The sequence below is a fragment of the Bos indicus x Bos taurus genome, chromosome 13 (genome assembly GCF_003369695.1).
Source record: "Bos indicus x Bos taurus breed Angus x Brahman F1 hybrid chromosome 13, Bos_hybrid_MaternalHap_v2.0, whole genome shotgun sequence".
In the NCBI taxonomy this organism is placed as follows: Eukaryota; Metazoa; Chordata; class Mammalia; order Artiodactyla; family Bovidae; genus Bos; species Bos indicus x Bos taurus.
This window is the reverse complement of record NC_040088.1, coordinates 7,873,620-7,900,607: the sequence shown is the minus strand read 5'-3', so window position 1 is coordinate 7,900,607 and position 26,988 is coordinate 7,873,620. Positions and strand designations below refer to the sequence as shown.

At 46.5% G+C, this 26,988-nt stretch overlaps 1 protein-coding gene across 2 annotated transcripts in view; it reads left to right on the top strand.

The window, feature by feature from the left end:
• EYA2 (EYA transcriptional coactivator and phosphatase 2) overlaps positions 1-26,988 on the top strand; it is a 262,864-nt gene that overhangs the window by 76,633 nt on the left and 159,243 nt on the right. Inside the window, exons 2-3 of one of the 2 annotated variants that reach the window (XM_027558366.1) lie at positions 9,392-9,510; positions 25,186-25,228. In XM_027558366.1, the coding sequence (XP_027414167.1) occupies positions 9,402-9,510; positions 25,186-25,228 (152 nt within the window). In that variant the 5' untranslated portion in view covers positions 9,392-9,401. Of the gene's footprint in view, positions 1-9,391; positions 9,511-25,185; positions 25,229-26,988 lie in introns of those variants that run through there. The other variant, XM_027558367.1, reaches the window with a different exon arrangement.

The following is a 26,988-nucleotide window of genomic DNA, read 5'->3' as shown; positions in this document are numbered from 1 at the left end:
GAGTCAGACGTGAATTAGTAACTAAACAACAAGTACGTGATTGAGAGTACAGACCCTGGAGCCAGACCACCTGGTTGCGAGTCCTGGCTCCCCAACTCACTAGCAGGTCACTCTCTTAGTCTCCTCATCTCTACCCACATCACTGCATTAAGATGAGCTGATACATACAAAGAGCTCCTAGCCCCAGAGTCAATGCTGTCTAAGTGTTAGCTGTTTTTATTTCGGTTGTCTATAAAATGAGCACTCTAATGGGGCCAGGTTAGGACCTTCAGAGCCCTCAAAACACCAGAGAGATTAGTGCCACTTCCTCTGATGCCTCAGGTAATTCAATAATAAAACAATATGACCCATAAAACATGAACACAACATTCACCCTGTGCTGAAATTCACAAAGCTTTTTTTTTTTTTTAAAGGTCCTCAGGGCAGAATAGGAAATGTTCACCAAACACGAATGATTCTCATTTCCTTGGTCCTCGTGCTATGCTTAGCCCTAAATCTGTGTTTAGTCATCCTGTTGGGAAATATTGCGTGAGCCAAAAAATTCGTTCCCTGAATGAACTTTTTTGGTCAACCCAATAGACGTGGATAATCCTATTTCCCCAGGCGGTTGAGAGAATTAAAGGAGATAATTAAGGTAAAAATTATTGAGAGGAAAGTGCCTGGCACATAATAGGTGCTTGGGACATAGGAGCTGTGGTTAGAAATTTTGGAAGGATTTTTCTCACTTTGTGTTGCCTTGAACTATTCATGTTGCTATAGTTTGTGGTTAATGGTTTGCTTCTATGAGATAGCAGTGCCCATAAGCTCTAGGTGGCAGCAGGAAAGAACAATAATTGGGTTCTTAATTTAGGGTCCTGTTTAGTGTGTGAGGACTAACATTTTTTTAATATATTGTATTTATTTTAAGGACTACTTTTTTTTTTGGCCATGCTGGGCAACCTGTGGGATCTTAGTTCCCTAACCAGGAATTGAACCCAGATCCTCAGCACTGAGAGCTCAGAATCCTAACCCCTGGTGTGCCAGGGGAGTCCTGGGACTAACATTTCTATTGCTTTGACTTCGTTCGTGATATTTATTTATTTGCCTCCGAAGGATGGTGTGTTTGTACTGCTCTAGGCATGTTTGAATTTCAGATCTTGCATTACCTAACAAAGACCCTAGTGCAGTACATTGAATGTGCTGCTGCTGCTGCGTCGCTTCAGTCGTGTCCAACTCTGTGCGAGCCCATAGACGGCAGCCCACCAGGCTCCCCCGTCCCTGGGATTCTCTAGGCAAGAACACTGGAGTGGGTTGCCATTTCCTTCTCCAATGCATGAAAATGAAAAGTGAAAGTGAAGTCGCTCAGTCATGTCCGACCCTCAGCGACCCCATGGACTGCAGCCTAGCAGGCTCCTCCATCCATGGGATTTTCCAGGCAAGAGTACTGGAGTGGGTTGCCATTTCCTTCTCCAATGCATGAAAGTGAAAAGTGAAAGTGAAGTCGCTCAGTCGTGTCCAACCCTCAGCGACCCCATGGACTACAGCCTACCAGGCTCCTCCGTCCATGGGATTTTCTAGGCAAAAGTACTGGAGTGAGGTGCCATTGCCTTCTCCGAGATTAAATGTAGTTATTGATAAATTGAAGTTTAAATCTATCATTTTTTTCTACGTGTTCCATCTCTTCTTTGTTTCTTTTCTTTCTTGCTTTCTTTGGATTAATCAAGTATTTTTATTATTCCACTTTCTCCTGGACTAGCTTGTTGGCATACATTTATTATTTTTATTCTCTAAGCAGTTACCCTAAAGATTATAGAATGCACCCATGATAAATCTTTACCAGTTTACTATAAATTAGTACTTGTCAGAGAAGGCAATGGCACCCCACTCCAGTACTCTTGCCTGGAAAATCCCATGGGCGGAGGAGCCTGGTGGGCTGCAGTCCATGGGGTCGCTAAGAGTCGGACACAACTGAGCGACTTCACTTTCACTTTTCACTTTCATGCATTGAAGAAGGAAATGGTAATCCACTCCAGTGTTCTTGCCTGGAGAATCCCAGGGACGGTGAAGCCTGGTGGGCTGTCGTCTATGGGGTCGCACAGAGTCGGACACGACTGAAGTGACTTAGCAGCAGTACTTGTACTACTTCAAGGAGGATGCACAGTCCTTAGAATGTGTTTAGTTTATTTGTTCCTCTCTGCTCTTGAATTTACCCTTTTATGTTGCTCTTTCAGTTCAGTTCAGTTCAGTTGCTCAGTCGTGTCTGACTCTTTGCGACCCCATGAATGGCAGCACACGAGGCCTCCCTGTCCATCACAAACTCCCGGAGTTCACTCAGACTCACATCCATCGAGTCAGTGATGCCATCCAGCCATCTCATCCTCTGTCGTCCCCTTCTCCTCCTGCCCCCAATCCCTCCCAGCATCAGAGTCTTTTCCAATGAGTCAACTCTTCGCATGAGGTGGCCAAAGTACTGGAGTTTCAGCTTCAGCATCATTCCCTCCAAAGAAATCCCAGGGCTGATCCCCTTCAGAATGGACTGGTTGGATCTCCTTGCAGTCCAAGGGACTCTCAAGAGTCTTCTCCAACACCACAGTTCAAAAGCATCAGTTCTTCAGCACTCAGCCTTCTTCACAGTCCAACTCTCACATCCATACATGACCACAGGAAAAACCATAGCCTTGACTAGATGAACCTTTGTTGGCAAAGTAATGTCTCTGCTTTTGAATATGCTATCTAGGTTGGTCCTAACTTTCCTTCCAAGGAGTAAGCGTCTTTTAATTTCATGGCTGCAGTCACCATCTTCAGTGATTTTGGAGCCCCCAAAAAATAAAGTCTGACACTGTTTCCACTGTTTCCCCATGTATTTCCCATGAAGTGATGGGACCGGATGCCATGATCTTCATTTTCTGATTTTCATCCTCCTTGAATTTTTATGCTTCCAGAGTATTATTTTGTACTGCAAGTCTATTTGCTATAGTAATCTAAATTTTGTAGCAAAATTAAGTGGCAAGTGATCTTAATTTGTTTCATTTTGTCTTCATATTAGAAGGATTTTTGTTGGCATAGTATTCACATTGGCAGATAAAATTCCATTGTTTTCTGGTTTCCATCATTTCTGTTGAGAAGTCTTATTAGACCTTCTTTAAAAATAATTTGCCTTATTCCCCCTCTGACTGCTTTTGAAATTAGTATATTCTTACATGTGTGTAGTTTGACTGTGATATGCCCTGGAGTATTTTTCTCTGTGTTTATCCTGCTTCTGATTCACAGAGCTTCTTCATTGCTTTGGCTTGATGTCATTCATCAATCTTGAAGGGTTTTCAGTGAGTTTATCACTAAATATTGTTTCTAAGTTGTTCTCTCTCTCCTCTCCTCTGTGGTCCTATTACATGTATGTTAGACTTTACTTGATGTCCGATGTTTACTTTATGCTTTTTTAAAAACTTGTTTTCCAACCTTCTTTCTGAAATTTGTCTAGTGACTTACATCTCAGTTCATTCTTTTCTTCTGTTATATCCAATCTGTGCTTCAAAGGCTCTGCTGAGTTCTGAATTTCAGTTATAGTACTTTTCGGGTTTAGAATTTCCATTTGATTTTTTTTTTTTAAGGAATTCTAGTTCTCTAGTAGCATTTTCCATTGTAAATCTCTTTTCTTGATCACATTATCAAGGTTGTTGAGAAGTCCTTGCTTAGTTACTCTGATATCCGAATCTTATATATGAGTTTGGTTTTTTTGTCTTGGTTTTTGACTATTTGGTTTTGTCTCTTGCATGCCTGTGTTTTTGTGACATGCTAAGCATTGTGCAGGAAAAATTTTTGGAAACTTTGGAAGATGACATCTTCCCCAAAAGAAAAGTTGCTCTTTGGCAAGTGGTGACAGTTGAGGCAAATCACTTTGATCTAATAAGAGATTTAAATGATTCAAAACAGGATCTATTTGGTTGGTCGTTACTCCAAGGGAGTGACTTTTCAGAGGTCTCATGAAAAGGCCGATTTGTTTACCAAGGAGTCTCATCTTGATGGACCGTGAACTCCAATTTTGTCTCCCTGGTACTGGGAGATTGCCAAATCTCTGCTTCATTCCTTGCCTTCTTAGCCACCACCTTTCTGCTTTGCTTCTCTGACTCTTACCCCACCCAGGTTAGGTTTCAGCAAACGTCTCAAAGGTAATGACTGTCAACGACATCAGGCTGACTTCTCTGTGGTTCTCACATCTCTAAGATCTTAGCTCCTTGGGTCCTAGCTGCCTTAGTAACCTGAACTCCAGTTTTTGTCTCCCCAGCTCATTGAGACTGGAAAACTCTAAGCTGCTTCTTTTTTCTTCTGTGCTTATAAATTGGCAAATGTCGTAACGGGAACAGTAGTTGAGGCCAGACTTAGCTCAGTCCACGTCTCACCTCTGGGACCCTGGGCCTTTGAGTCCTGCCTTAGTTGCCCTGCAATGTCTTCTTCTTGTTGTTCAGTCGCTCAGTCATGTCTGACTCTTTGCAGCCCCATGGACTGCAGCACGCCAGGCTTCCCTGCCCTTCACCAGCTCCCGGAGTTTGCCCAGGCTCTTGTCCATCGAGTCGGTGATGCCATCCAACCATCTCATCCTCTGTCACCCCTTCTCCTCCTACCTTCAATCTTTCCCAGCATCAGGGTCTTTTCAAATGAGTCAGCTCTTCGCATCAGGTGGCCAAAGTATTGGAGTTTCAGCTTCAACATCAGTCCTTCCAATGAACACCCAGGACTGATCTCCTTTAGGATGGACTGGCTGGATCTCCTTGCAGTCCAAGGGACTCTCAAGAGTCTTCTCCAACACTACAGTTCAAAAGCATCAATTTCTCTGTGCTCAGCTTTCTTTACAGTCCAACTCTCACATCCATACATGACTACTGGAAAAACCATAGCCTTGACTAGACAGACCTTTGTTGACAAAGTAATGTCTCTGCTTTTTAATATGCTATCTAGGTCGGTCATAACTTTCCTTCCAAGGAGTAAGCGTCTTTTAATTTCATGGCTGCAGTCACCATCTGCAGTGATTTTGGAGCCCAGAAAATAAAGTCAGCCACTGTTTCTACTGTTTCCCCGTCTCTTTGCATGAAGTGATGGGACTGGATGCCATGATCTTAGTTTTCTGAATGTTGCGCTTTAAGCCAACTTTTTCATTCTCCTCTTTCACTTTCATCAAGAGGCTTTTGAGTTCCTCTTCACTTTCTGCCATAAGGGTAGTGTCATCTGCATATCTGACAGTAATACTCAGTAAAAAAAAAAAAAAAACCATAAGCTATGGGACTGAGGCCAAAAGTGTCACATTGCTGTCTCTTTCCTCATCAGGCTTGTCTGATGGCACATAATCCATGGAGCTCAAACACAAAAGCCTGTAAGACCACGGGGAAATACAAGGAGATGGAAAAAGAAAGGTCAAATATAAGACACTAGGGAGTGGTGGGGACTGTGGCAAACGAGCTCATATGCCTTGGCCAAAGTGGGCAGCCAACTGATAGTTGCAATACAGAAACGGTCAGTATTCCTCTAATTCTTCAAGAGAAGCTGAAACTCTAGATTCTTATGTGAAATCACCTCATTTTTAAATATTGGCAACTACTTCAATATTTTTAAACCCTAAGAAGATGTAAAACAGTTCCTTACGTTTTTCACTGGGTTTGGTCATTTAGCTAACAATTTGCTGCTTTCCATACCCACACTCAGAGCATTTGTATGTCTAGAGACCAATGCAGTTTTTTACAACATTGTCTATTTTTTAACCTTCAATTATTTGCATATATCAAAAAGAATGAAGGGAATGAGTTTGGATAAAATGCAAATTTCTGACACCTACAGTCAGACAATAAGTTCACTGTCTGCTATTTGCCACTCTCCACGCAATATGTTTTGATATATTAAAGAGATACAGAGGCCTCTTTCTGGAATGCCTTGTGGCATTTGAGGAACAAGAAAACCGGATCTCAGGACCCATGTATACATGGGAACACTTAGGACCCAAATGTTTATCAGCTAACAGAGAGACATAAACACTAGGAGCTAGTTTGTGTGGAATTTTCTCTTTTTATATGTGGTAGCACATATAAAGTACTTCCTATATGCAAGTCCTGGGATAAGTGATTTCTTTCTTTGTTATAAATTATTAAGTATTTTGGGCATGCAGAGATGTAGAGTAACCCTATGAGAGCTTCCCTGGTGGCTCAGTCAGTAAAGAATCCACCTGCAATTTGTGGGGAAGATCCCCTGGGAAATCCCATGGATGGAGGAGCCTGACAGGCCATAGTCCATGGGGTCACAAGAGTCGGACATAACACAGCGACTAAGCCACCACTTGTTGCTCAGTCGCTAAGTCATGTCTGACTCTTTTCGACCCTGTGCACTGCAGCATGCCAGGCTTCCCTGTCCTGCACTGTCTCCCGGAGCTTGCTCAAACTCATGTCCATTGAGTCGGTGATGCCATTCACACCTCATCCTCTGTCACCCCCTTCTCCTGCCCTCCACCACTTGCTTGTTAGAGGAAGCAACAAGCTTCCTTGTTTTTAGGGGGGTGGCAAACTTTTACTGCCAGATATGAAATATTTTCAGCTTTGTGGGTCTCTATGGCAACTACTCTATACAGAAATTGCAGCATAAAAGTAGCCGTGAAGGATACAGTAACCTGCCAAGCAGGGCTATGCTCCAAGAAAACTTTACTAATGGACACTGAAATTTGAATTTCACATCATTCTCACAGGTCATGAAATGCTATCCTTCTTAGGATTATTTTCAACCATTTAAAAATATGAAAGACATTCTTAGTTCATGGGTCACATAAAAACAGATAAGCTGGATTTGGATGGGTCAGAGTTTGTGTCAACCTCTGAACTACATTGTTGCAAACACAGTTGAAGCCCCAGGGTACCTCTTTCTAAATTTCATCCCCTGATGACCCCTAGCTAACCATTCTCCTGAAACAGGTGTCTATCCTTCCTATACATACGATTATCTTTTTTATTGATTGTACCTCTCCCTGAACAGTGTGTCATATTGATTTGTATACTTTTGAACTTCATAAGAATGGTATCGTATGTTGGGTACCCTCTGTCTCATTGCCCATGGCTTTGTCTGGCAAACTGTTCATCGTGCTGAGTGGGGCTCCAGGGCAATCTTCTTCATTGCTGTATTGTATTCCACTGTGAGACCTTTCTACCTGTATTCTTCATTCCTGTGGTAGAGAATGGGCATTTAGGTTGCTGCCTGGTAGGTCCTTTATTTGTGTCTCATCTCTTTGCATCTTCACCATGACCTTGTAATGGAGATACTGATAACCCCCATTGTTCAAATGAGAACACCTTTGACTTAGAGCCCTTTGGTTAACTCGTTCAAGGTACTGAGTAGTGAAGTGGAATTTGAATCCACAGTCTTTTCAGGATGGAATGTGAGTTCATAACCATGTTGCCATTGGTACACTGTGTTCTATTAACACAGTAACGATGGATCCTGCCAAGGATGACCTTGGATACTAATGTGCAGTGACTACCATAGCCTTTCTCTGAGGACGACTTGAATCAGTGTCACGTGTTATTGGTTGTAGTTCAGTCCTTTGAAAATTGCTGTGTTTGACGTTGTATACATTAATAAAAAACCTTACTCCCCGTATACATGATATCGTATGGTATTTGTCTTTCTCTTTCTGCCTTAGCTCACTTAGTATGATAATCTCTAGATCCATCCATGTTGTTGCAAATGACACATTTTTTATGGTTGAGCAGTATTCCATTGTGTGTGTGTGTGAACCACATCTTCTTCATCTGTTCATCTGTCGATGGACAGTTAGGTTGTCTCCGTGTCTTGGCTGCTGTAAACAGTGCTGCCGTGAACACAGACGATGCATGTATCTTTGAGAAGCAGACTCAGAGACAGGACAGACTTGTGGTTGTGGAAGGAGAATTGGGGGAGGGCTGGTTTGGGCGTTTAGGATTAGCAGATGTAAACTATTATGCATAGAATGGATAAACAATAAGTTCCTACTGTATACACAGGGAAACTATCTTCAATATCCTGTGATAACCATTATGGAAAATAATATGCCAAAGGATGTATATACGCCATACATATATATGTATATATATATATATAACTGAATCACTTTGCTGTACAGCAGAAATTGACACAAATTGTAAATCAACACAGAGAGCCCAGGCTGGTGCTCTGTGATGACCTAGAGGGGTGGGATAGGCAGGGGTGGGGAGCAGAGGGAGGTGCAAGAGGGAAGGGGTGTGTATATAATTATAACTGATTCCCATTGATGCATGGCAGAGACCACCACCACATTATAAAGCAATTATCCTGCAATAGAAAAAGTCAACCATACTTCAGTAAAATAAATTTTTTAAAAAAGAAACCGAATGAGGTTTGGGTTAGGGAATGACCTAACCAAAGTGGGGCTAGAAATTTAAGAATAAGTACTGACCTAGTGCAAGAGTTGGAGAAGGCAATGGCACCCCACTCCAGCACTCTTGCCTGGAACATCCCATGGACGGAGGAGCCTGGCGGGCTGCAGCCCATGGGGTCGAGAAGAGTCGGACATGACTGAGCGACTTCACTTTCACTTTTCACTTTCCTGCATTGGAGAAGGAAATGGCAACCCACGCCAGTGTTCTTGCCTGGAGAATCCCAGGGACGGGGGAGCCTGGTGGGCTGCCGTCTATGGGGTCACACAGAGTCGGACACGCCTGAAGCGACTTAGCAGCAGCAGCAGCAGTGCAAGAGTTATAAAATTTTTCATTAAAAAATGAGAATGACCCCGAGAGATTTGTCCCTTTTCTTTGCTGCCCTCTCCAACCCTCCCTGCGTAGCGTTTATCAAAATCCTGGGTAATTCAGGAGCTAGTGTATTCTTTCTTGATGGGGACTACAGTGCTGGGCTGAGTGCTCTGCTGCCAGAGGGACGTTTACATATCCATGACATCTTTTGAGCCTTCCTCCGTTTGCATAAGTGACATGTAACACCACATTCAGTCTCTCTTAACTGCAGTCAACGCCACTTTCTCTCCATGCCTCTGGCTTGTAGGAATCCAAATTCAATCCTACCTCGCCACCTGTTTCTCTCTGCCTCTACTGGAAAGTCTCCCTGGCTCACTCCAGCTTAGTTAGATGACATTTAAAAGGCCCAAATATAATTTTTCTAATGGCAAAATACAGGAGGAAGGAGGGGAAAGTTTTAATCAAGTGGGTGTATTCTCTGGAGGGGAGCAAGTACTTCATTTCAATTCCTCATTTCCCTCTGATGAAAAGTTCAGTGAATTTTTATGATGTAGAATTTATAAGATGGCTGAGTTTAGGTAATCAGCTTTAATATTTATACTCTTAGGGAAAGAAATGGGAATCATTAGTAGGCATGCATAATTAATGAATAAATTATATTTCCCTTTGTTTTCTTGCAGGTACAAGGAAATGCTAGAACTACTGGTCTCAGCCAGCCTTACTGTAAACAGTGATCGTCCGGGTAAACTGAAGCCTAGCCGTGCTGATGCTGATGTCTGGACTCTGAGTGACAGAGAAGGTAGGCCTCCTGCTGTGTGCTTTAGCGGCCCTGGTGGTGGTTCCGTTCAGCCCACGGAACACGGTAAGGGACTGACGGCCTTAGACACGCATCCTCTCCCAAGTACCGTCATTACGACAGTTTCTCTTCCCATCCAATTAGATTATTGACTCTGGACCAAAACTTTGTACTTTGCTAACAATTTTGTCTAGTCATTAAAGGTAAAAGTATGCTGGTTCGTGTTCTGAACTTCCTGTCTTGGTCTCCAGTTCCAAGAAATGCTGACACCTCCACAGGCACTAGTCAGTTTCAGGTTCCAGGCCCGGCCCCGGGTGTGTCCTGCAGGCTCTGGGGCTGGACCTCTCCTACCACCGCCCCATCCAAGCAGGCATCCTGTTTACGGGGGGGTTGACGTTGGGACAACAAGTCATCTGGCTTTTGCTTTCAGGTCGGGTTGGAGTCAAGGAAGCAGAGGAGAGTTAAGCTGTTTAAAAAATTATTGGCAAATGATGCAGTCGGACGAGTTTTCACTAGAACAATTCCAGCTATTGTTTGCACTGTTTGGGATCTGTCAGCCTTCCTGGTAAAGCTCAGAGTTACTTAGCAAAAGGCATTAAGCTATTATGTTTAACCATTGAGCTTAACCCTTTGTTTGAGCAGCTTTGAGATTTGCTGCTGGTTTTCCAAGACCCCTGGCTGTCTCTCCTTCATTGTTTGTGTTTGAGGCCAGTTCGTGGGGACACAGTGCTATGTAATTGTCATGGAAAACCAAAGAGACAGGGTTCTAGTTGAATATAACATCAGAAGGAATTTGCTTTTAAGCAACTCCAGGCTTTGGGGAGTGATTACTGCTGTCACCAAGACAGCAGTCAGTAATGTCTTACATGCTGGTTGTGAAGCTGAAACAGCCTTGCTGAAAGTACCATCAAGAGAGTCTGGGCTCCTGTGCCAAAGCTACATAGTAGACCAACACAGCCTCATTCCTCCCAGGCCTGTGGAGCATCTGGATAAGCCACCCTGAGCTCTTTGAGAGTTTGAGATAATTTCCGGAACCCTGTTCAAAGACCGTCTTCCTTTTCCTTCAGCCTGAAGGCACCAGTCAACTAAAGACTCTTCATTTCAGAGCCAGTAGCAACAGAAAAGGACATAGACTGCTGAGAGGGGAGGATCCCAGACTGACTCCCAGCCAAGTGACCTTGGGCAAATGGCTCAACCTTCCTGGGCCTCAGCTGTCTCACCTGTCAAATGGAGAGCTGGGAAACATGACCACTTCATAGGGTGCTTACTGCAGGGATCAAATGAGGTGATGTTGTGTAAAAGGTTAGTCCTTCAGTCGTGTCTGACTCTTTGCTAGCCCATAGACTTTAGCCCGCTGGGCTCCTCAGTCCATGGGATTCTCCAGGCATGGATACTGGAGTGGGTAGCCATTCCCTTCTCCAGGGGATCTCGCCAACCCAGAGGTCAAACCTCAGTCTCATGTATTACAAGCAGATTCTTTACCGTCTGAGCCACCCGATTGGAAGTGTGATAAATAAACTTACGTCCATTGAATTAAATAGCCACAACGGGGACTTCCCCGGAAGTCCAGTGGGTTAAGACTCTGCACTTCCAATGCAGAGGACTCGGGTTTGATCCCTGGTCAGGGAACTATCACGTCCCACATACCACACAACATGGCCAAAGAGAAAAGAACAGATAGTCACAGTGGACTCAAACCCGTGCTTGCAAACTTGGCAGCTCACAGCCAAGCCTGGCCCTCAGGTACGTCTTTGTCTGATTTATACTGTGTTTTAAATAAAGGTAACTTGTAAAAATTGAGAGAGTGTGCATAAAAATCTAGATTTCTAGTTTCTCTGGAGATGCCGAATGCTCTAGAAGTGCTGGGCCTCTGTCCCCACCAGGGAACCTGGCTGCCACCACTGGGGACTGAGGGGCAGCTGTGGCGAATGTGACTGCCACCCCCTCTTGCCCTTTGTTTTTGTGAGCATCTATTCCGTCTCAGGCCCTGTTCAAAACAATAGAAATCTAAATGAATCCTCCTTCTCCTCCATCACTGTCAGAGCAAACCCTTGGCACCTGCTATGTGTCAGGCATTAATGTGTATTAACACTTTAGTGTCTGTAACTCTAAGAAGTGGACACTTGTTTTACAGGTGAGACACAGGTTGCTGCTGCTAAGTCGCTTCAGTCGTGTCCGACTCTGTGCAACCCCATAGACGGCAGCCCACCAGGCCCCCGTCCCTGGGATTCTCCAGGCAAGAACACTGGAGTGGGGTGCCATGTCCTTCTCCACAGGTTAAGTGGCTTGATTGAGATGACAGTTTAGTGATTGCCAAATTTGAACCTACGTAAACAGAATGGGCGGAGAAGGCAATGGCACCCCACTCCAGTACTCTTGCCTGGAAAATCCCATGGACGGAGGAGCCTGGTAGGCTGCAGTCCATGGGGTCACTAAGAGTCGGACACGACTGAGTGACTTCACTTTCACTTTTCACTTTCCTGCATTGGAAGGAAATGGAACCCACTCCAGTGTTCTTGCCTGGAGAATCCCAGGGACGGGGGAGCCTGGTGGGCTTCCGTCTATGGGGTCGCACAGAGTCGGACACAACTGAAGTGACTCAGCAGCAGCAGCAGCAAACAGAATGGGAAAGACTAGAGATCTCTTCAAGAAAATTAGAGATACCAAGGGAACATTTCATGCAAAGATGGGCTCGATAAAGGACAGAAATGGTATCGACCTAACAGAAGCAGAAGATATCAAGAAGAAGTAGCAAGAATACACAGAAGAACTGTACAAAAAAGATCTTCATGACCCAGATAATCACGATGCTGTGATCACTGACCTAGAGCCAGACATCCTGGAGTGTGAGGTCAAGTGGGCCTTAGAAAGCATCACTACAAACAAAGCTAGTGGAGGTGATGGAATTCCAGTTGAGCTATTTCAAGTCCTGAAAGATGATGCTGTGAAAGTGCTGCACTCAATATGCCAGCAAATTTGGAAAACTCAGCAGTGGCCATAGGACTGGAAAAGGTCAGTTTTCATTCCAATCCCAAAGAAAGGCAATGCCAAATAATGCTCAAACTACTGCACAGTCTCACTCATCTCACACGCTAGTAAAGTAATGCTCAAAATTCTCCAAGCCAGGCTTCAGCAATATGTGGACCATGAACTTCCTGATGTTCAAGCTGGTTTTAGAAAAGGCAGAGGAACCAGCGATCAAATTGCCAACATCGGCTGGATCATGGAAAAAGCAAGAGAGTTCCCGAAGAACATCTATTTCTGCTTTATTGACTATGCCAAAGCCTTTGACTGTGTGGATCACAATAAACTGTGGAAAATTCTGAAAGAGATGGGAATACCAGACCACCTGATCTGCCTCTTGATAAATCTGTTTGCAGGTCAGGAAGCAACAGTTAGAACTGGACATGGAACAACAGACTGGTTCCAAATAGGAAAAGGAGTATGTCAAGGCTGTATCTTGTTACCCTGCTTATTTAACTTATATGCAGAGTACCTCATGAGAAACGCTGGACTGGAAGAAACACAAGCTGGAATCAAGATTGCAGGGAGAAATATCAATAACCTCAGATATGCAGGTGACAACACCCTTATGGCAGAAAGTGAAGAGGAACTAAAAAGCCTCTTGATGAAAGTGAAAGTGGAGAGTGAAAAAGTTTATTTAAAGCTCAACAGTCAGAAAACGAAGATTATAGCATCCGGTCCCATCACTTCATGGGAAATAGATGGGGAAACAGTGGAAACAGTGTCAGACTTTATTTTTCTGGGCTCCAAAATCACTGCAGATGGTGACTGCAGCCATGAAATTAAAAGACGCGTACTCCTTGGAAGGAAAGTTATGACCAACCTAGATAGCACATTGAAAAGCAGAGACATTACTTTGCCAACAAAGGTTCATCTAGTCAAGGCTATGGTTTTTCCTGTGGTCATGTATGGATGTGAGAGTTGGACTGTGAAGAAGGCTGAGTGCTGAAGAATTGATGCTTTTGAATGTGGTGTTGGAGAAGACTCTTGAGAGTTCCTTGGACTGCAAGGACATCCAACCAGTCCATTCTGAAGAAGATCAGCCCTGGGATTTCTTTGGAGGGAATGATGCTGAAGCTGAAACTCCAGTACTTTGGCCACCTCATGCGAAGAGTTGACTCATTGGAAAAGACTCTGATGCTGGGAGGGATTGGGGGCAGAAGGAGAAGGGGACGACAGAGGATGAGATGGCTGGATGGCATCACTGACTCGTTGGACATGAGTCTGGGTGAACTCTGGGAGTTGGTGATGGACAGGAAGGCCTTGCGTGCTGCCATTCATGGGGTCGCAAAGAGTCGGACACGACTGAGTGACTGAACTGAACTGAACTGAATCAGACTCCAGGGCGTCCCGGATGGCAGAGTGGTAAAGAATATGCCTGCCAGTGCAGGAGACACAGGTTCAACCCCTGGGTCAGGAGGATCCCCTGGAGAAGGAAATGGCCGCGCACGGCAGTATTCTTGGTTATGAACCCGTTTTAGAGATGTGGAACTTGAGGCTTGGGGAGTTGAGTAACTGGCTTAAAGTCACACAGCTCGTGGTAGGGCCAGGAATTAAACCCAGTCCCCTGGCTCCAGTCTCTGCTTCTAAACTCAAGATCTTAAGGGTCTTCAGACCCCAGATGTTCACCCCTCACCCCCAGTGGTAGTACCCACAAACACCTCGTCTCTCTCCTTTTTTGGGACTTGGAGCTGTCTGCACCCTTTCCAATGCCGGGGGGAGCGGGCGGGGTAGGGTCAGCGGGGGCCAAGAGAAAGACTTTGGGAGTCAGCAAAGGGGCAGAGAGAGGTTGCTTCCAAATTCAGACCAGGCAGGGCTGGCAGGGTCAGTTTACACACACACACACCCACACACACACACCCACACACACACACACACACGCACACAGACAATGTACACATGTTTCTTTCTCTTGATTATTGGCGTGGGCAGCGAGCTCTGGGACTCAGCAGGGGACATTCCACTCTAGCTATGGCCTCAAGTGTCAGACTCAGCTACTCTTCCTGCCCGACCTCTGGTCTCCCTCCTCCTGGGCCCACCCCTTCTGTTACAGAGTGACCACAAAGATCCGCCCCAAAGGAGGACCCCAGGAGACATGGGCCACAAGGCCTACACTCCAGGAGGTCTGGAGGGGAAACTCGAACCCAAGAAACCCCCCAAGGCTCCCATTGTGTTTCCTACTTTTAAGTCCTACCTTTTTAAAGTCCCTGGTCTAGTGGCCTAATCTCTTGGGGACTCATTTGCCTCTTCTGTTAAGTAGAATAATTAGTCCACCAAGCTCATGGTTGATGTGAGGTTGAAATGACTTAAAACATGGAGAGGGCTTGGTGTTTTTAAAAAGTATAGAATCAGATCTAAATTCCTTACTCTTGGCCGGGGGCTCTGCTTTGTGACCCTGGCAGCCTCTCAGGCTGGACTCCACCCCATTGCCCCTGCCATGGCGCCCAGCCCCTGGCCTTGTTTCTTTTGCTGTAACTGACAAGTCTGATTCTGCCCTCAGGGCCTTCACATGTGCTGTTCCTCTGCTTGGACCAGGTTTCCTCCCATCCCAGGACCATCACTTCATCCTTCAGTTCTTAGCAGAGAGGTCTTTCCTTTCAGAAGTAATCATTTGTTTATTCATTCATTTATTCATTCAAGAAGTGTTTTCCTCAAGCACATGCCCAGCATTGTGTAAGTTCTAGGAAGGAAATACAAAATCTTTGCCTCCTGGAGCCTAACCCGGGGTGCTGGTAGGGCGAGGGTCTGATGGTAACAGTAGATAAGAAAGATATATAGCATGTGGATGGTGCCACACACTGTGCTGGGGGGGCAGAAAGCAAGGTGGGATAAGAAATGCAGGGACATGGGATTGCAGTTCTTGTTAGGGGCACTAGAAATAATGTCACTGGGAAGGGAACACTTGAAGAAGGACCTGGAAGAGCAAGTTCCCTGGCCATCCAGCGGTTAAGAATCCTCCTTGTAACACAGGGGACTTGGGTTTGATCCTGGTCAAAGAAGTGAGATTCCACATGTCTTGGAGCAACTAAGCCTGTGCACTGCAATGAAAGGTCCCACATGATGCGATGAAGATCCCGTGTGCCATAACTAAGGCCCAACACAGCCAAATAAATAGATTAATTTAAGGACGAAAAAAAAAAAAAGACCTGAAGGAGGTGTGCGAGAGCACTTCATGGTGACAGAGAGGAAGAGCCTTAGGAGCAGAGGAAATAGCATGTGCAAAGGTCCTGAGGCAGCAACTGTCCCAGAGCACGTGAGGAGCAATAAGGAGGTTGGTGTGGCTGGAGCCCAGTGAGCAAGGGACCGGTGGCAGGGAGACGAGGTCAGAGAGGCACCCAGGATCAGACTCCGTGAACCCTTGGAAGGACTTGGCTTCTACCCTGAGTGAGATGGGAGCTATGGGAGGGCTGAGAGCAGATGAGAGATGATCTAGTCTACGTTGACAGGATCCTTCAGGCTGCATGTGAGACAGGACCGGGGATGCACACAATGGGAGTCCAGGAGCTAAAGAAGAAACGTTACAGCAACCCAAGTGAGAGGCCACGGTGGCTTCGATGCGGTGGTGGTGGTGGAGGGGAGAACAGGTCAGGTTCTGCAGCAGGTTGAGGGGGAAGTCAGCAGAACATCCGGCCATGCTGTTCTGTTTATTTTGTTTGTATTCCTGCTCCCTGCCTGGCGTGTTGTGTTTGCTCCCTTGCTTTTTGTTTGCCCTTCCACCAGAATGTAAGTTCTCTGAAGGCAGATCTTACCTACTTATTTGCTTACATATCTGCTGAGAACAAGGTATGATGCATAGTAAGTGCTTTAAAAATACTTGTCAATAGAAAACAAACTTACAGTTACCAAAGCGGGGCAGGGCAGGGATAAATTAGGAGTTTGGGATTAATACATACTACTATACATAAATTACTCCTTGGAAGGAAAGTTATGACCAACCTAGATAGCATATTGAAAAGCAGAGACAATACTTTGCCAACAAAGGTCCATCTAGTCAAGGCTATGGTTTTGCCAGTGGTCATGTATGGATGTGAGTTGGACTGTGAAGAAAGCTGAGCGCCAAAGAATTGATGCTTTTGAACTGTGGTGTTGGAGAAGACTCTTGAGAGTCCCTTGGACTGCAAGGAGATGCAACCAGTCCATTCTAAAGGAGATCAGTCTTGGGTGTTCTTTGGAAGGAATGATGCTAAAGCTGAAACTCCAGTACTTTGGCCACCTCACGTGAAGAGTTGACTCATTGGAAAAGACTCTGATGCTGGGAGGGATTGGGGGCAGGAGGAAAAGGGGATGACGGAGGATGAGATGGCTGGATGGCATCACCAACTTGATGGACGTGAGTCTGAGTGAACTCCGGGAGTTGGTGATGGACAGGGAGGCCTGGAGCGCTGCAATTCATGGGGTCACAAAGAGTCGGACACAACTGAGCGACTGAACTGAACTGAACTATATATAAAGCAGATAAATAACAAGCACCTACTGTATAGCACAGAGAACTATACTCAATATCTTGGGTTTTTAAATTAATTAATTAATTTCAATGCTCCATGTCTTAGTTGCAACACATAGGATCTAGTTCCCTGACCAGGGATCAAACCTCGAACTCCTGCATTGGGCGTGTGGAGTCTTAACCACTGGACCACCAGGGAAGTCCCAGTAGGCTTTTTTTTTTTGGCTGTGCTGCATGGCCTGCGGGATCTTAGTTCCCTGACTAGGGATCGAACCCACATATGCTGCAGTGAAAGAGCAGTCTTAACCTCTGGACCACCAGGGAAGTCCCAGTAGGCTTTTTTTTTTTTGGCTGTGCTGCATGGCCTGCGGGATCTTAGTTCCCTGACTAGGGATCGAACCCACATATGCTGCGGTAAAGAGCAGTCTTAACCTCTGGACCACCAGGGAAGTGCCTATAGCCAATATCTTGCAATAACCTATAACGAAAGAAAATCTGGATCACTTTGCTGTACACTTGAAACATTGCAAACCAACTATACCTCAGTTCTTTAAAATGATACTCACCATGTTTAAAAAGAAGAAGAAATAGTTGTAAAAGGAATCAAGACAGGAGACACAGCATTCTGCAAGACTATAGGATGTGGGGATTAAATGAGCTCCACCCTCCATGATCTCACAGCCTTAGCACAAGCTGTGTCGCCTGTCTGCAGCGCCCTCCCTTGCTGCTGCTGCTTTTTTTTTTAAAGACAATTCAGTTTCTGATCACCAGGTAACACAGTCCTTATAAAAAAACTTGAATGCTAGGCCAAATTCCCCTTTGCTGCATTTACCCAATCTTAGTGGTTTCCTCCCCTCCCCAGAAGTAACTACTGTTATCAGTGTTTTGTGTTCCTGTTATTGAAGATTTCTTCTATGTCTAACATGTGCATAAATGTATATTTCTGTAATTTAAGGAGATACGTTTATGTTCTCACATTCTCCAGTGCATCTAAGTCACCTTGGAAGTTCTGTTGGCACACCGGTTGCAGGGCCCCATTCCCACATTTCTGCTTCTGTCATGGTTTGGGGCTGGGGCCCAAGAATTTGCATTTCTAGCAATTCCCAGACAATGCTGATGTTACCAGTCAAAGGACCATGCTTTGGGAACCAGGCTCCAGGACATTGGGGCCTGGTTGCGCATTGGACTCTCCTGGGAAGTCTTTTGGTAAAAATTTAATGCAAATGTCCAGATCTTACCCCCAAGGAGTCTGATTTAGTTGTTCAGAAATGTGACCCAGGTGGTGAGGTTGTTTTTTTTTTTTTTGGCTGCCCCACGAGGCATGTGGGATCTAAGTTCTCCTGACCAAGGATCGAACCCCACCCGCTGCATTAGAAGCATAATAGTGTCTTAATCACTGGACTGCCAGAGAAGTCCTGAGATGTTTTTAAAGCTCTCCAAATGCAGCCAGTTTTATGCACCCAAGGTTAATAACCCCTGCTCTAGATGTCTACTTCAGGACAAAGACAATTTTTTATTCCTACATATGTATTTAAATTTCTGTTCCTAATTAGCACACAGCTCAGTGCCTGACTTATGGTAGATCCTTAAAAATTACTTATGGTTGGGTGAGTGAGTGAGTGAATGGAGGTGAAGTGGATGCTTGGTTAGGTGGATGGGTGGGTGGTGGATAAATAGAGTAGCCTACGGGCTTCCCAGGTGAGGCTAGTGGTAAAGAACCTGCCTGTCAATTCAGGAGACATAAGAGATGCAAGTTTGACCCCTGGGTGGGGAAGATTCCCTGGAGGAGGGCATGGCAGTCCACTCTACTGTTTCTTGCGGAATATCCCGTGGACAGAGGAGCCTGGCAGCCTTCAGTCCGTGGGGTCACACAGAGTTAGACAGGACTGAAGTGACTTAGCACGAGGAACCATGGATAACTTCAGGTTGATATTGGTTTTGAGAATAAGATGTTCTGGGGAATAAAAGAGATAAGGCCCATGCAGTCCTTAGCAGCATGCCTGGCTTGTAGGAACCACTTGAGAAATAGAAGCTATCGTTCGTTACAATTTAAGGCAAAATTGGATTTGAATTTTATCCCGTCTTCTGGAAGGAGGAGGGAAAAAGTTATGGAACTAAGGAAGCAAAGCTGAATCAAGAAAAAAGAAAAAACTTTTTTTCTTCTAAAATGCAGACACATTTTGCAAAAGCTGAGACTATAATCTCATTAAGTGTTTCCTTGGAGAGGTGAAGTCACCGCCCTGTGAAACAAGCAGCTGTCAGATGCACTCAGGCCGCCTGCGCCGCCTCTGCCCCGGGGTGATGTGGTTTCATTTCCAGTTTCAGTCACCGGTTCTAGCCAGGGGCTGGCAGGTTTTCCTTCATTTCCCCCAAGCCAGGTTGAGCTGCCCAGAGCTTTGCCTGGGTCTGGCCGGGGGAGGCACAGATCAACCTGACCTTTGGCATTTTGAAGCCTTTTTCAGCGGGCTTCCTGGGGGGGCCTGTGCCCCCAGAACGACCTCCTCTACCTGCGTGGTGCACACGCTGGCCTCCTCATACAGTGCTCCCTCCTGCTGTCTCTGCCCCTGGTCTCAGTGCCGCTTAAAGCACCCACAGGAGGGAGATGAGCTGATGAAATTTACAGGCACGCACCTTCGGCAGCACAGACCGGCCTCAAGACATCTCGCATTATCTCATCTCATGGGGATCAGTTGGAAGTGGCCCCTGGGGCCCAATTAGGCAACATAATAGTGGTGGCTGCCTTCAGAATCATTAGTTTCTTAATCCTCCCAGTGAAAGGAGAGGTAAAAAAAAAAAATGTGGGGACACTCAAATTGGGCTTACAATGGAAGTCGATTAAGCGAGAGCCTCAGGAGAATAGAAAGCTAATAATAGCTCCTCTGTGTTGATCAGTTACCATTTGGTAGGTACCTGCTTTGCAGCAGCCCTACAGGGATGAGATGGTGCCCCATTTTGTGGATGTGGAAACTGAGGTTTAGGGAAAGGAAGCGATGGACCCAGGGCCATACAGTTACAGTGCAGCAGAGTCAGGATTTGAATTTGACCCCTTAGCCCATGTACTTTCTTTGGAAGGAACAATAAGACAACAAATTATGAGACTTGAGTTGTAAATCTGGTCCACAGTGGGTGCATGGTAAGCACTGTTGAATGAATGAACCCACCGGTCTGTCCGTGGGTAAGTTACATCACACAGTCACACACACACAGTCACACACTACCTGTGTGTCCACACACACAGACTCCAGCTCTAGTTTCCTCATATTCCATTAGATCATTTCTATTCCCTTCTTGGCCCCGGTATGCATTTGCTTTGTGACTTCTGGAATGAAGATTTATTTTTATGAAGCCAGAGCTGGGACTTCCTAGTAATTTGCAATTCCTTATGAGCCTGTGGTCTAAACTCTCACTACTCGGAGTGGGGTTTCCGGGCCTGCCGTGTCAGCGTCACCTGGGAGCTTCCTTGACCTACAGACTCGCAATCTGCATTTTAATAAGATCCCCGGGCGAATCCTATGCATAGTCACGGTCCAGGTGATCTTCTCTGTATCCGTGCCTTCTTCTGCACCTTGGTACAATTATAATTAAGTTCTTTACCTGTGTATTTGTTTACCATCAGTCTCCCCTGCTAAGTGGAGGGTGGCTCAGACAGTAAAGTATCCACCTGCAATGCAGGAGACCCAAGTTCAGTCCCTGGGTTGGGAAGATCCCCTGGAGAAGGGAATGGCTACCCGCTCCAGTATCCTTGCTTGGAGAATCCCGTGGACAGAGGAGCCTGGTGGGCTGCAGTCCATGGAGTCACAAAAAGTCGGACACGACTGAGTGACAGACACTTCCACTCTCACTCCCCTGCTAAACTGGAGTGTCCATGAGTACAGGAACCCTGACTGGTTTTGTTGATTCTTGTAACCCATTACCTACCACATGCCTGGCATGTGGAAGGTGGTGAATGAATGAATGAGATCACCCTGAGGCTCTGGCTATCTGTTTAGCTAATCCTTCTCCCTTCACCCGTAGGAAGAAGGGACTTAGAGCTTTCAATTCACAAATGAAGGAGGCTCTCCACCCCTCCCTTGAGAGCCAGCTGCCCCAGTTTCTGTGTTAACCACATCCCTCGGAGACACGTCATGAAGCTTGGCGTAAATAGATTTGGCTACGGTGAGTCAGGTCACCAGGGCTGTTTTTACCACTGGCAGCCTGGATTTAGTGCTAGTGCTAAGTCACGTCCCACTCTTTGCAACACTATGGACCATAACCTGCCAGGCTCCTCTGTCCCTGGGATTCTCCAGGCAAGAGTACTGGAGTGGGTTGCCATTTCCTCCTCTAGGGGATCTCCTCAACCCAGGGATCGGACCCACATCTCAGGCGTCTCCTGCATTGGCAGGCAACTTCTTTACCACTAGTGCCACCTGGGAATACCCAACGTGGATATAAGTCACCATCAACATGGATATAAGTTGCCATCAGTGATTCTGCCATTGCCCCCAGTCTTGTCCACCATGCCATGTTCAGCGGCATGGCCAAGTCTGAGAGCAGAACACTGTAGTCAGTAGGAAGGGCATCTCCACCTTCCAGACTCTGGATCCCACCAGCATCAAAGGGCTGATGCTGCGACAGCCTGTGAGGTCTTCACCACCCTTGGGTCTCACTTGAGAACAAGAGTTAACACATCTTCTGCCCCTGTGCTAAGGGTCCCATGTTTGTGATGGGGCAACCAGGAGCAGTATGACCACTCCCCCTCGATTGCCAGCATGCCCTCTGGGCCTGGGACACTGGCCTCATGGAGAGACTCGTGACCGAAGTCCACATTCTCTATCCCTCTGGCAAGCTTGGGTGCAATGGGCGTGCTGCTGTCCAGAGGGTCATGCCTGCACCCAGGGGCATTGCCAAGTCTGTGGGCCAGACCATTCCTAAGCTGCATGGAATGCCGTCTGGCATGGTCTCCACCCCATGTAAGTCTAGCTCTGACTTACCATTTGGAGAAAGTTGTCACATACAACAGGAGCCAGAGAGTGGTGACTCGGGGGGTCCCTGAAAGGTGTCCAGGGCTACCCCGAGAACCAGGCTGTTCCTACGACATGAACAATAATGCCTCTTCCACCTTTCATGCTGGGGTTGGCGTTGCCCCACGACCACTCCATCAGGCCCTTTCCTGATACACAGAGGATGTATGGCTCCAACTGCAGCTGGGCCTCCTGGTCCACAGGACTAATATCCCTGGACCCCAGCAGAGGAAGAGAGAGGCTCTCTGCTTTCGGGGATTCCCTACCCCACCTCTGCACCCAAAGAGTTGAGCATGGCCATCCTTGACACAGTCCCACTCCAGGGCCCACAGGAAGGGAAGGAACTTGAGGACCCAGTGTCGTCACATCCCGTCAGGATTCTCGAGGAGGTCCGTGCCAGCCTTACCAGGGAAAAAAGGAAGAAGAAAGGGAAAGAGATTATTCTCTATAGAATACATTCATTTTCCAGGTTCTCAATTCTCCCAGGCATCTTGGATTCAAAAAAGTTAAATGTGATACCAGTTTAAAAAAAAAAAAAATAGGAGAAAGCTTATGCTTTTCAAAAAGCACATCATCTGCAGAAGGAAAATCTCATAGCACTGACTGAAGGCCTGTTCCTGGCTTGTGCAGTCTTCCTGGGGGTTGTTGGGGCGGAAGAGGGAGAGGATAGGAGGTTTGCACGGCCGGAGAAGGAGACGGGCCCGCGTGGGGAGGGCAGAGCATGCAGCGGTTCAGAGGAAAGGAGGAGGCGATTGGTGCCGCGTGAACCCGCAAACCAGGGCGCAGAGGTTGCAGGCATGGGAAGATGCTTTCTTCACATTCCTAGAATGCCGAGTTCATCTGAGCCCACGGGACTATTTCCATAGATTGCGATTTTTATGAATATTTACATGTTTATTAAAACGCACCACAAAATGTTTAATTCAGTATCTTATGTAGTATTATTACTAAACATAAATCACACGCTTCTTACCAGTAATGAAACTGAGGCTGTTTCAGAAGGAGACGGTCCTCGGGGAAGCGGAGGAAGGGGGATATGGGAGGCTCCACCTGGGGCAAAAACCCAGAGCAGGGACATTAGCGGTGAGGAAGCGGAGCCAGGGCCTTTCCGCGGCTTTGGACCCCTGTTGGCCCGACTTTGTATAAAGACAGCACATAGGAAGATACGTTATATTACACAGTCCTCCAGCACACACACACACACACACACACACACACCACATTCTCACATGTATAGCTAGAATAAAAGTTTTCCACGATTCCTTCTCGTGTGCTATGTGGCCAGTATATGCTGATGCTGTCCGTCCTATTTTATTTTTAAATTCCAGCTATAGCTTTCTAAGTGGACTTCAGGACTTGCCTCCTCACCCTAGTAGCTTGGGACTCAAACAGAATTTGACTCAACCAAGGAGATGATTAAGGAAATGGGCTTGGGACTCCCCTGGCAGTCTAGCGGTTAAGACTCCACACTTCCAATGCAGGGGCACGAGTTCCATCCTGATCAGGGAACTAAGATCCCACAGGCCACAAGGCACAAACCCCCCCCCCCGACCCCGCCACACACACACACACACAAAAAGCAAATAGACTTGGGACTAAACAGCCTTAGGTTCGAGTCCCAGTTTCCACGTCCACAGGCTTGAGCAAGGCACCTCATTAGCCTTTGGAGCCTTGGTTTCGGCATGACTGCAATGAGGATGTCCTTGTTGCATTGGGAGTGAAGTGAGTTCAGGCAGTTAACGCAGAGCCTGGCACGTGTGAGCTTGTTGGTGGGGGCTGGTTGTTGTTAATGATGATGACTGCACTCGTGGGCTGCTGTGCCCTGTTTGGGAAGCCAAATTCCGGAGCCAGACCACCTGAGCTCAGACCACGGATCTGCCCCTTAGGACCCGTGCGTTCTTGAGTGTGTGATGTCAACTGCATCTCCCTTCATCTGTAACACAGGGACGGGAACAGAACCTTCCTCAAGGTGGGAGGGGGGAGGATTATGAGGATTAAAATAATGAATCCAGATAACGGGTTTAGAAGAGTTTGGCTCGTAGCCGGCACAGGGTAAATGATGGATAGAATCATCACTGTTACCATCATCATAATCTCATTTCATCCTCACGCACCGCTGTGAGACAAATGTTTTCCCCCATTTCACAGGAGGGTGCCCTGAGCCCTGGAGACTATAGGCAATCTGCCCAAAGTCTCAGTGCTGACTCAGAGGTACAGTTGGGATTGCAGGTTGGTTTACAGAGCGGCCCAGAGCTCTGGAGGGCGTGGAGTATTTCTCGGGAGGCACAGGGACACCCCTGCCCCTGCCCTGCAAACCAGGGAGTGTGAATTGGCAGGTTGGTACAATCAGTCGACACGTCATCTAGAACTTGCCGGGGCTCCACACTGCGGGCATTGCATTGTCTTTGTTCAAGATGACACAGCACAAAATCCTCCCCAGTGAACTGATGGTGTTTGAAATGATCCTCTTGGCAAAATCTCTCCCAGCAAAATTGTATCACCTCTTCATCATCTCCTGATCATTGCCTTCCAACCATGGTTGGAGGCTGAGTGCCCAGGGACACAGTCCTTGTACCAGGACTTCAGGCGTCTCCCATCTCCCTCCCCACACTCTAGTTGGAGCCTTGGAGACAATCCAAGATGTGTCTCCCCTAAGTGCTGGAGCCAGCCCCACCTGAACCCCACGGACTGAAACTGGGAAGGGAGAGGAGGAATATTAATGTGATGTCCTCAGAAGGAAGGAAAATGGGTGTCGGATAGCCAGAGCCAACCAGTATCTGCCTTTCTGGGTTTCTGGGGTTGCCTTTAAAGCAAAGAAAAGAGTGGGTCTCCATCCAGCAGTAGAAATGGTGCCAGCTGACATCTAGTCATGGGCCTAGCTCAAGCACATTCTTTCTGTCTCTTTAGTCTCCATTTCTCCATCTGTACAATGGGTGGGGGGATGGATTCCACCCTGATGTTTCAAGATGCTATAGATTGTATATACATAGTCCTTCACTTAGTACCTGGAGACAAAGCACACCCAGAGAAGGCTTTTCAAGAAGGAAAAAGTGCTACATTGATGTGGCTTGGATAAGCTTGTGTGCTTGAGAAAGTCCCTGACAGCAACTCCATGAGTTTCTTCCCCCTCAGCCTGGCATCTGAAGTCACAGCTTCTGGGGACCATCTCGCTGACAGCTCAAGTCCTTGAAATCTTTTTTTCCTCTCCAGGCATCACCACATCGGCTCGGAGTGTGTCCCAGCTCTTTGCAAGGTGAGTACCCTTACCTTAGCTTCCTCTCACTCTCTCTCCCTTTTCTCCTTGGAGGCAGAGGCTCTGGAGCCAGATTCCCTGGAGAGGAATCCCAGTGATGCTCTTAACTGGTTGAGCGACCTTGAACAAATGACCCCCACTTCCCCAGGCCTCAGTCTCCCCATCTGGAAAAAGGGAACAATCCTGATGTCTATTTCACATAAAAGACACTTAGAATGGGGTCTGGAATAGACTGTTCCGGGAGTGTTGGCTATTGTTTTCTTCTCCTTTTTTCAATCCTTTCTTTCATTCCTTCCTGTCCTTTCCTAACATAGATTTTCTCCGTTCCTGTCTCCCTCTTGCTTGTCTATCTCTCCCTCTCTGTTTTTCCTTCCTTCCTTTCCTTTCTCTTATCTCTCTCTCCTCCTTCTTCCCTTCTTCCTACTCCACTATTCACCCAACACTGCTCAATAACCAAATCTCCTAGGAGCTCTGGAGACTTGCAGGATCAATGAGACACAGCCCCTACCCTCAGAGAGCTTCCAGTCTAGTGGGAAATGGACCAGTAGATCAGAGAGCTCAATATGGTGAACCGTACAGATGCTCCACTAGAGCTGCGTCCAGGGGTCGGTGGGAGCCTGGTGATGGACAGGGTTACCCAAGGCAACCGGGGAGCTGCCTTGTCTGCACCCCGCAGTGTGAGAAGCCCCAGCCTTGGCAGGATGGTCAGCATGGCCCTCCTCTGAATACTCACCTCCTCCATAGCTGGATATTCTCTTCCCCAGACGACCCCGGAGAAGCTGTTTGTAAGGAACACACTTTCTCAGCACTCCTTTCCCTCCAGAAGATATTTTGGGGGTTGTCAGTAGCAACTGAGGTCTATTAAATCTACCTAACTTGTTTTGTGGCCTTGGGGTTAGAGAGCTTCCTTGTCCTCTCTCTGGCTTTTCATTTGAGCCCCAGTTTATTCCATGAAATTCACATCAGTTTTGATGGGAAGCAGGAATTGATCATCTCGGATTTCCACCTTCTACTTCCAGACAGGTGTAAATTGGGAACATTTTCAAATAAAATTCTCTGCTCAGTGCTAAGTCCCATGCTCTGGATGTGTTTCCAGGCACCTCATAGGGTGGGAGTCTTGACTGATGAAACACCTTCCAATACTGGATCTGGTGTCTCCAGTTCAAGCGACTTTCTTATGCATCTTCGAACAAATTCCCTGACCCTTTGGCACAGAAGTTGTCAAAAGGAAAGGGGGCCTGAGAACATCTTTTATAATTCTGTGAATTTTTACATCTGTCTCATACATGCCATTAGGCTTCATATGTAGGAGAAACTCTGGAAATGAGAAGGTTTTACTGTATTAATGTGATCAAAATGGAATCAGATACTGGTTTGGGAATCTCATTACCATCTACTGATAAACTCTGGTCAGAATGATTAGATACAGTTTGTCAAGTTGCACAGAACTTTAGAGTCTGGGTTTTTGACCTAAAGGGTCTGGGTGTCCTAGTGGAGTGGTTAAGGACGTGGCCTCTGGAACCAGGGTTCAAATTGTGGATCAGCTGTGTGCATTCTCTCTGCCTCAGTTTTCTTATCTGTAAAATGGGGATGGGAATAGTAAGTGCCTCCAAGGGTTGTCACAGTTGCTATGAGATTTAAATGAGCCAGTCCACATACAGTAACCAGGACAGTGCCTGGCGCATCATAGACCCAAGAATTGTCAGTGTTTTTTATCACAGGAAGGACTGCTGAGGACAATGTGAGAGTCAGAAGAAATT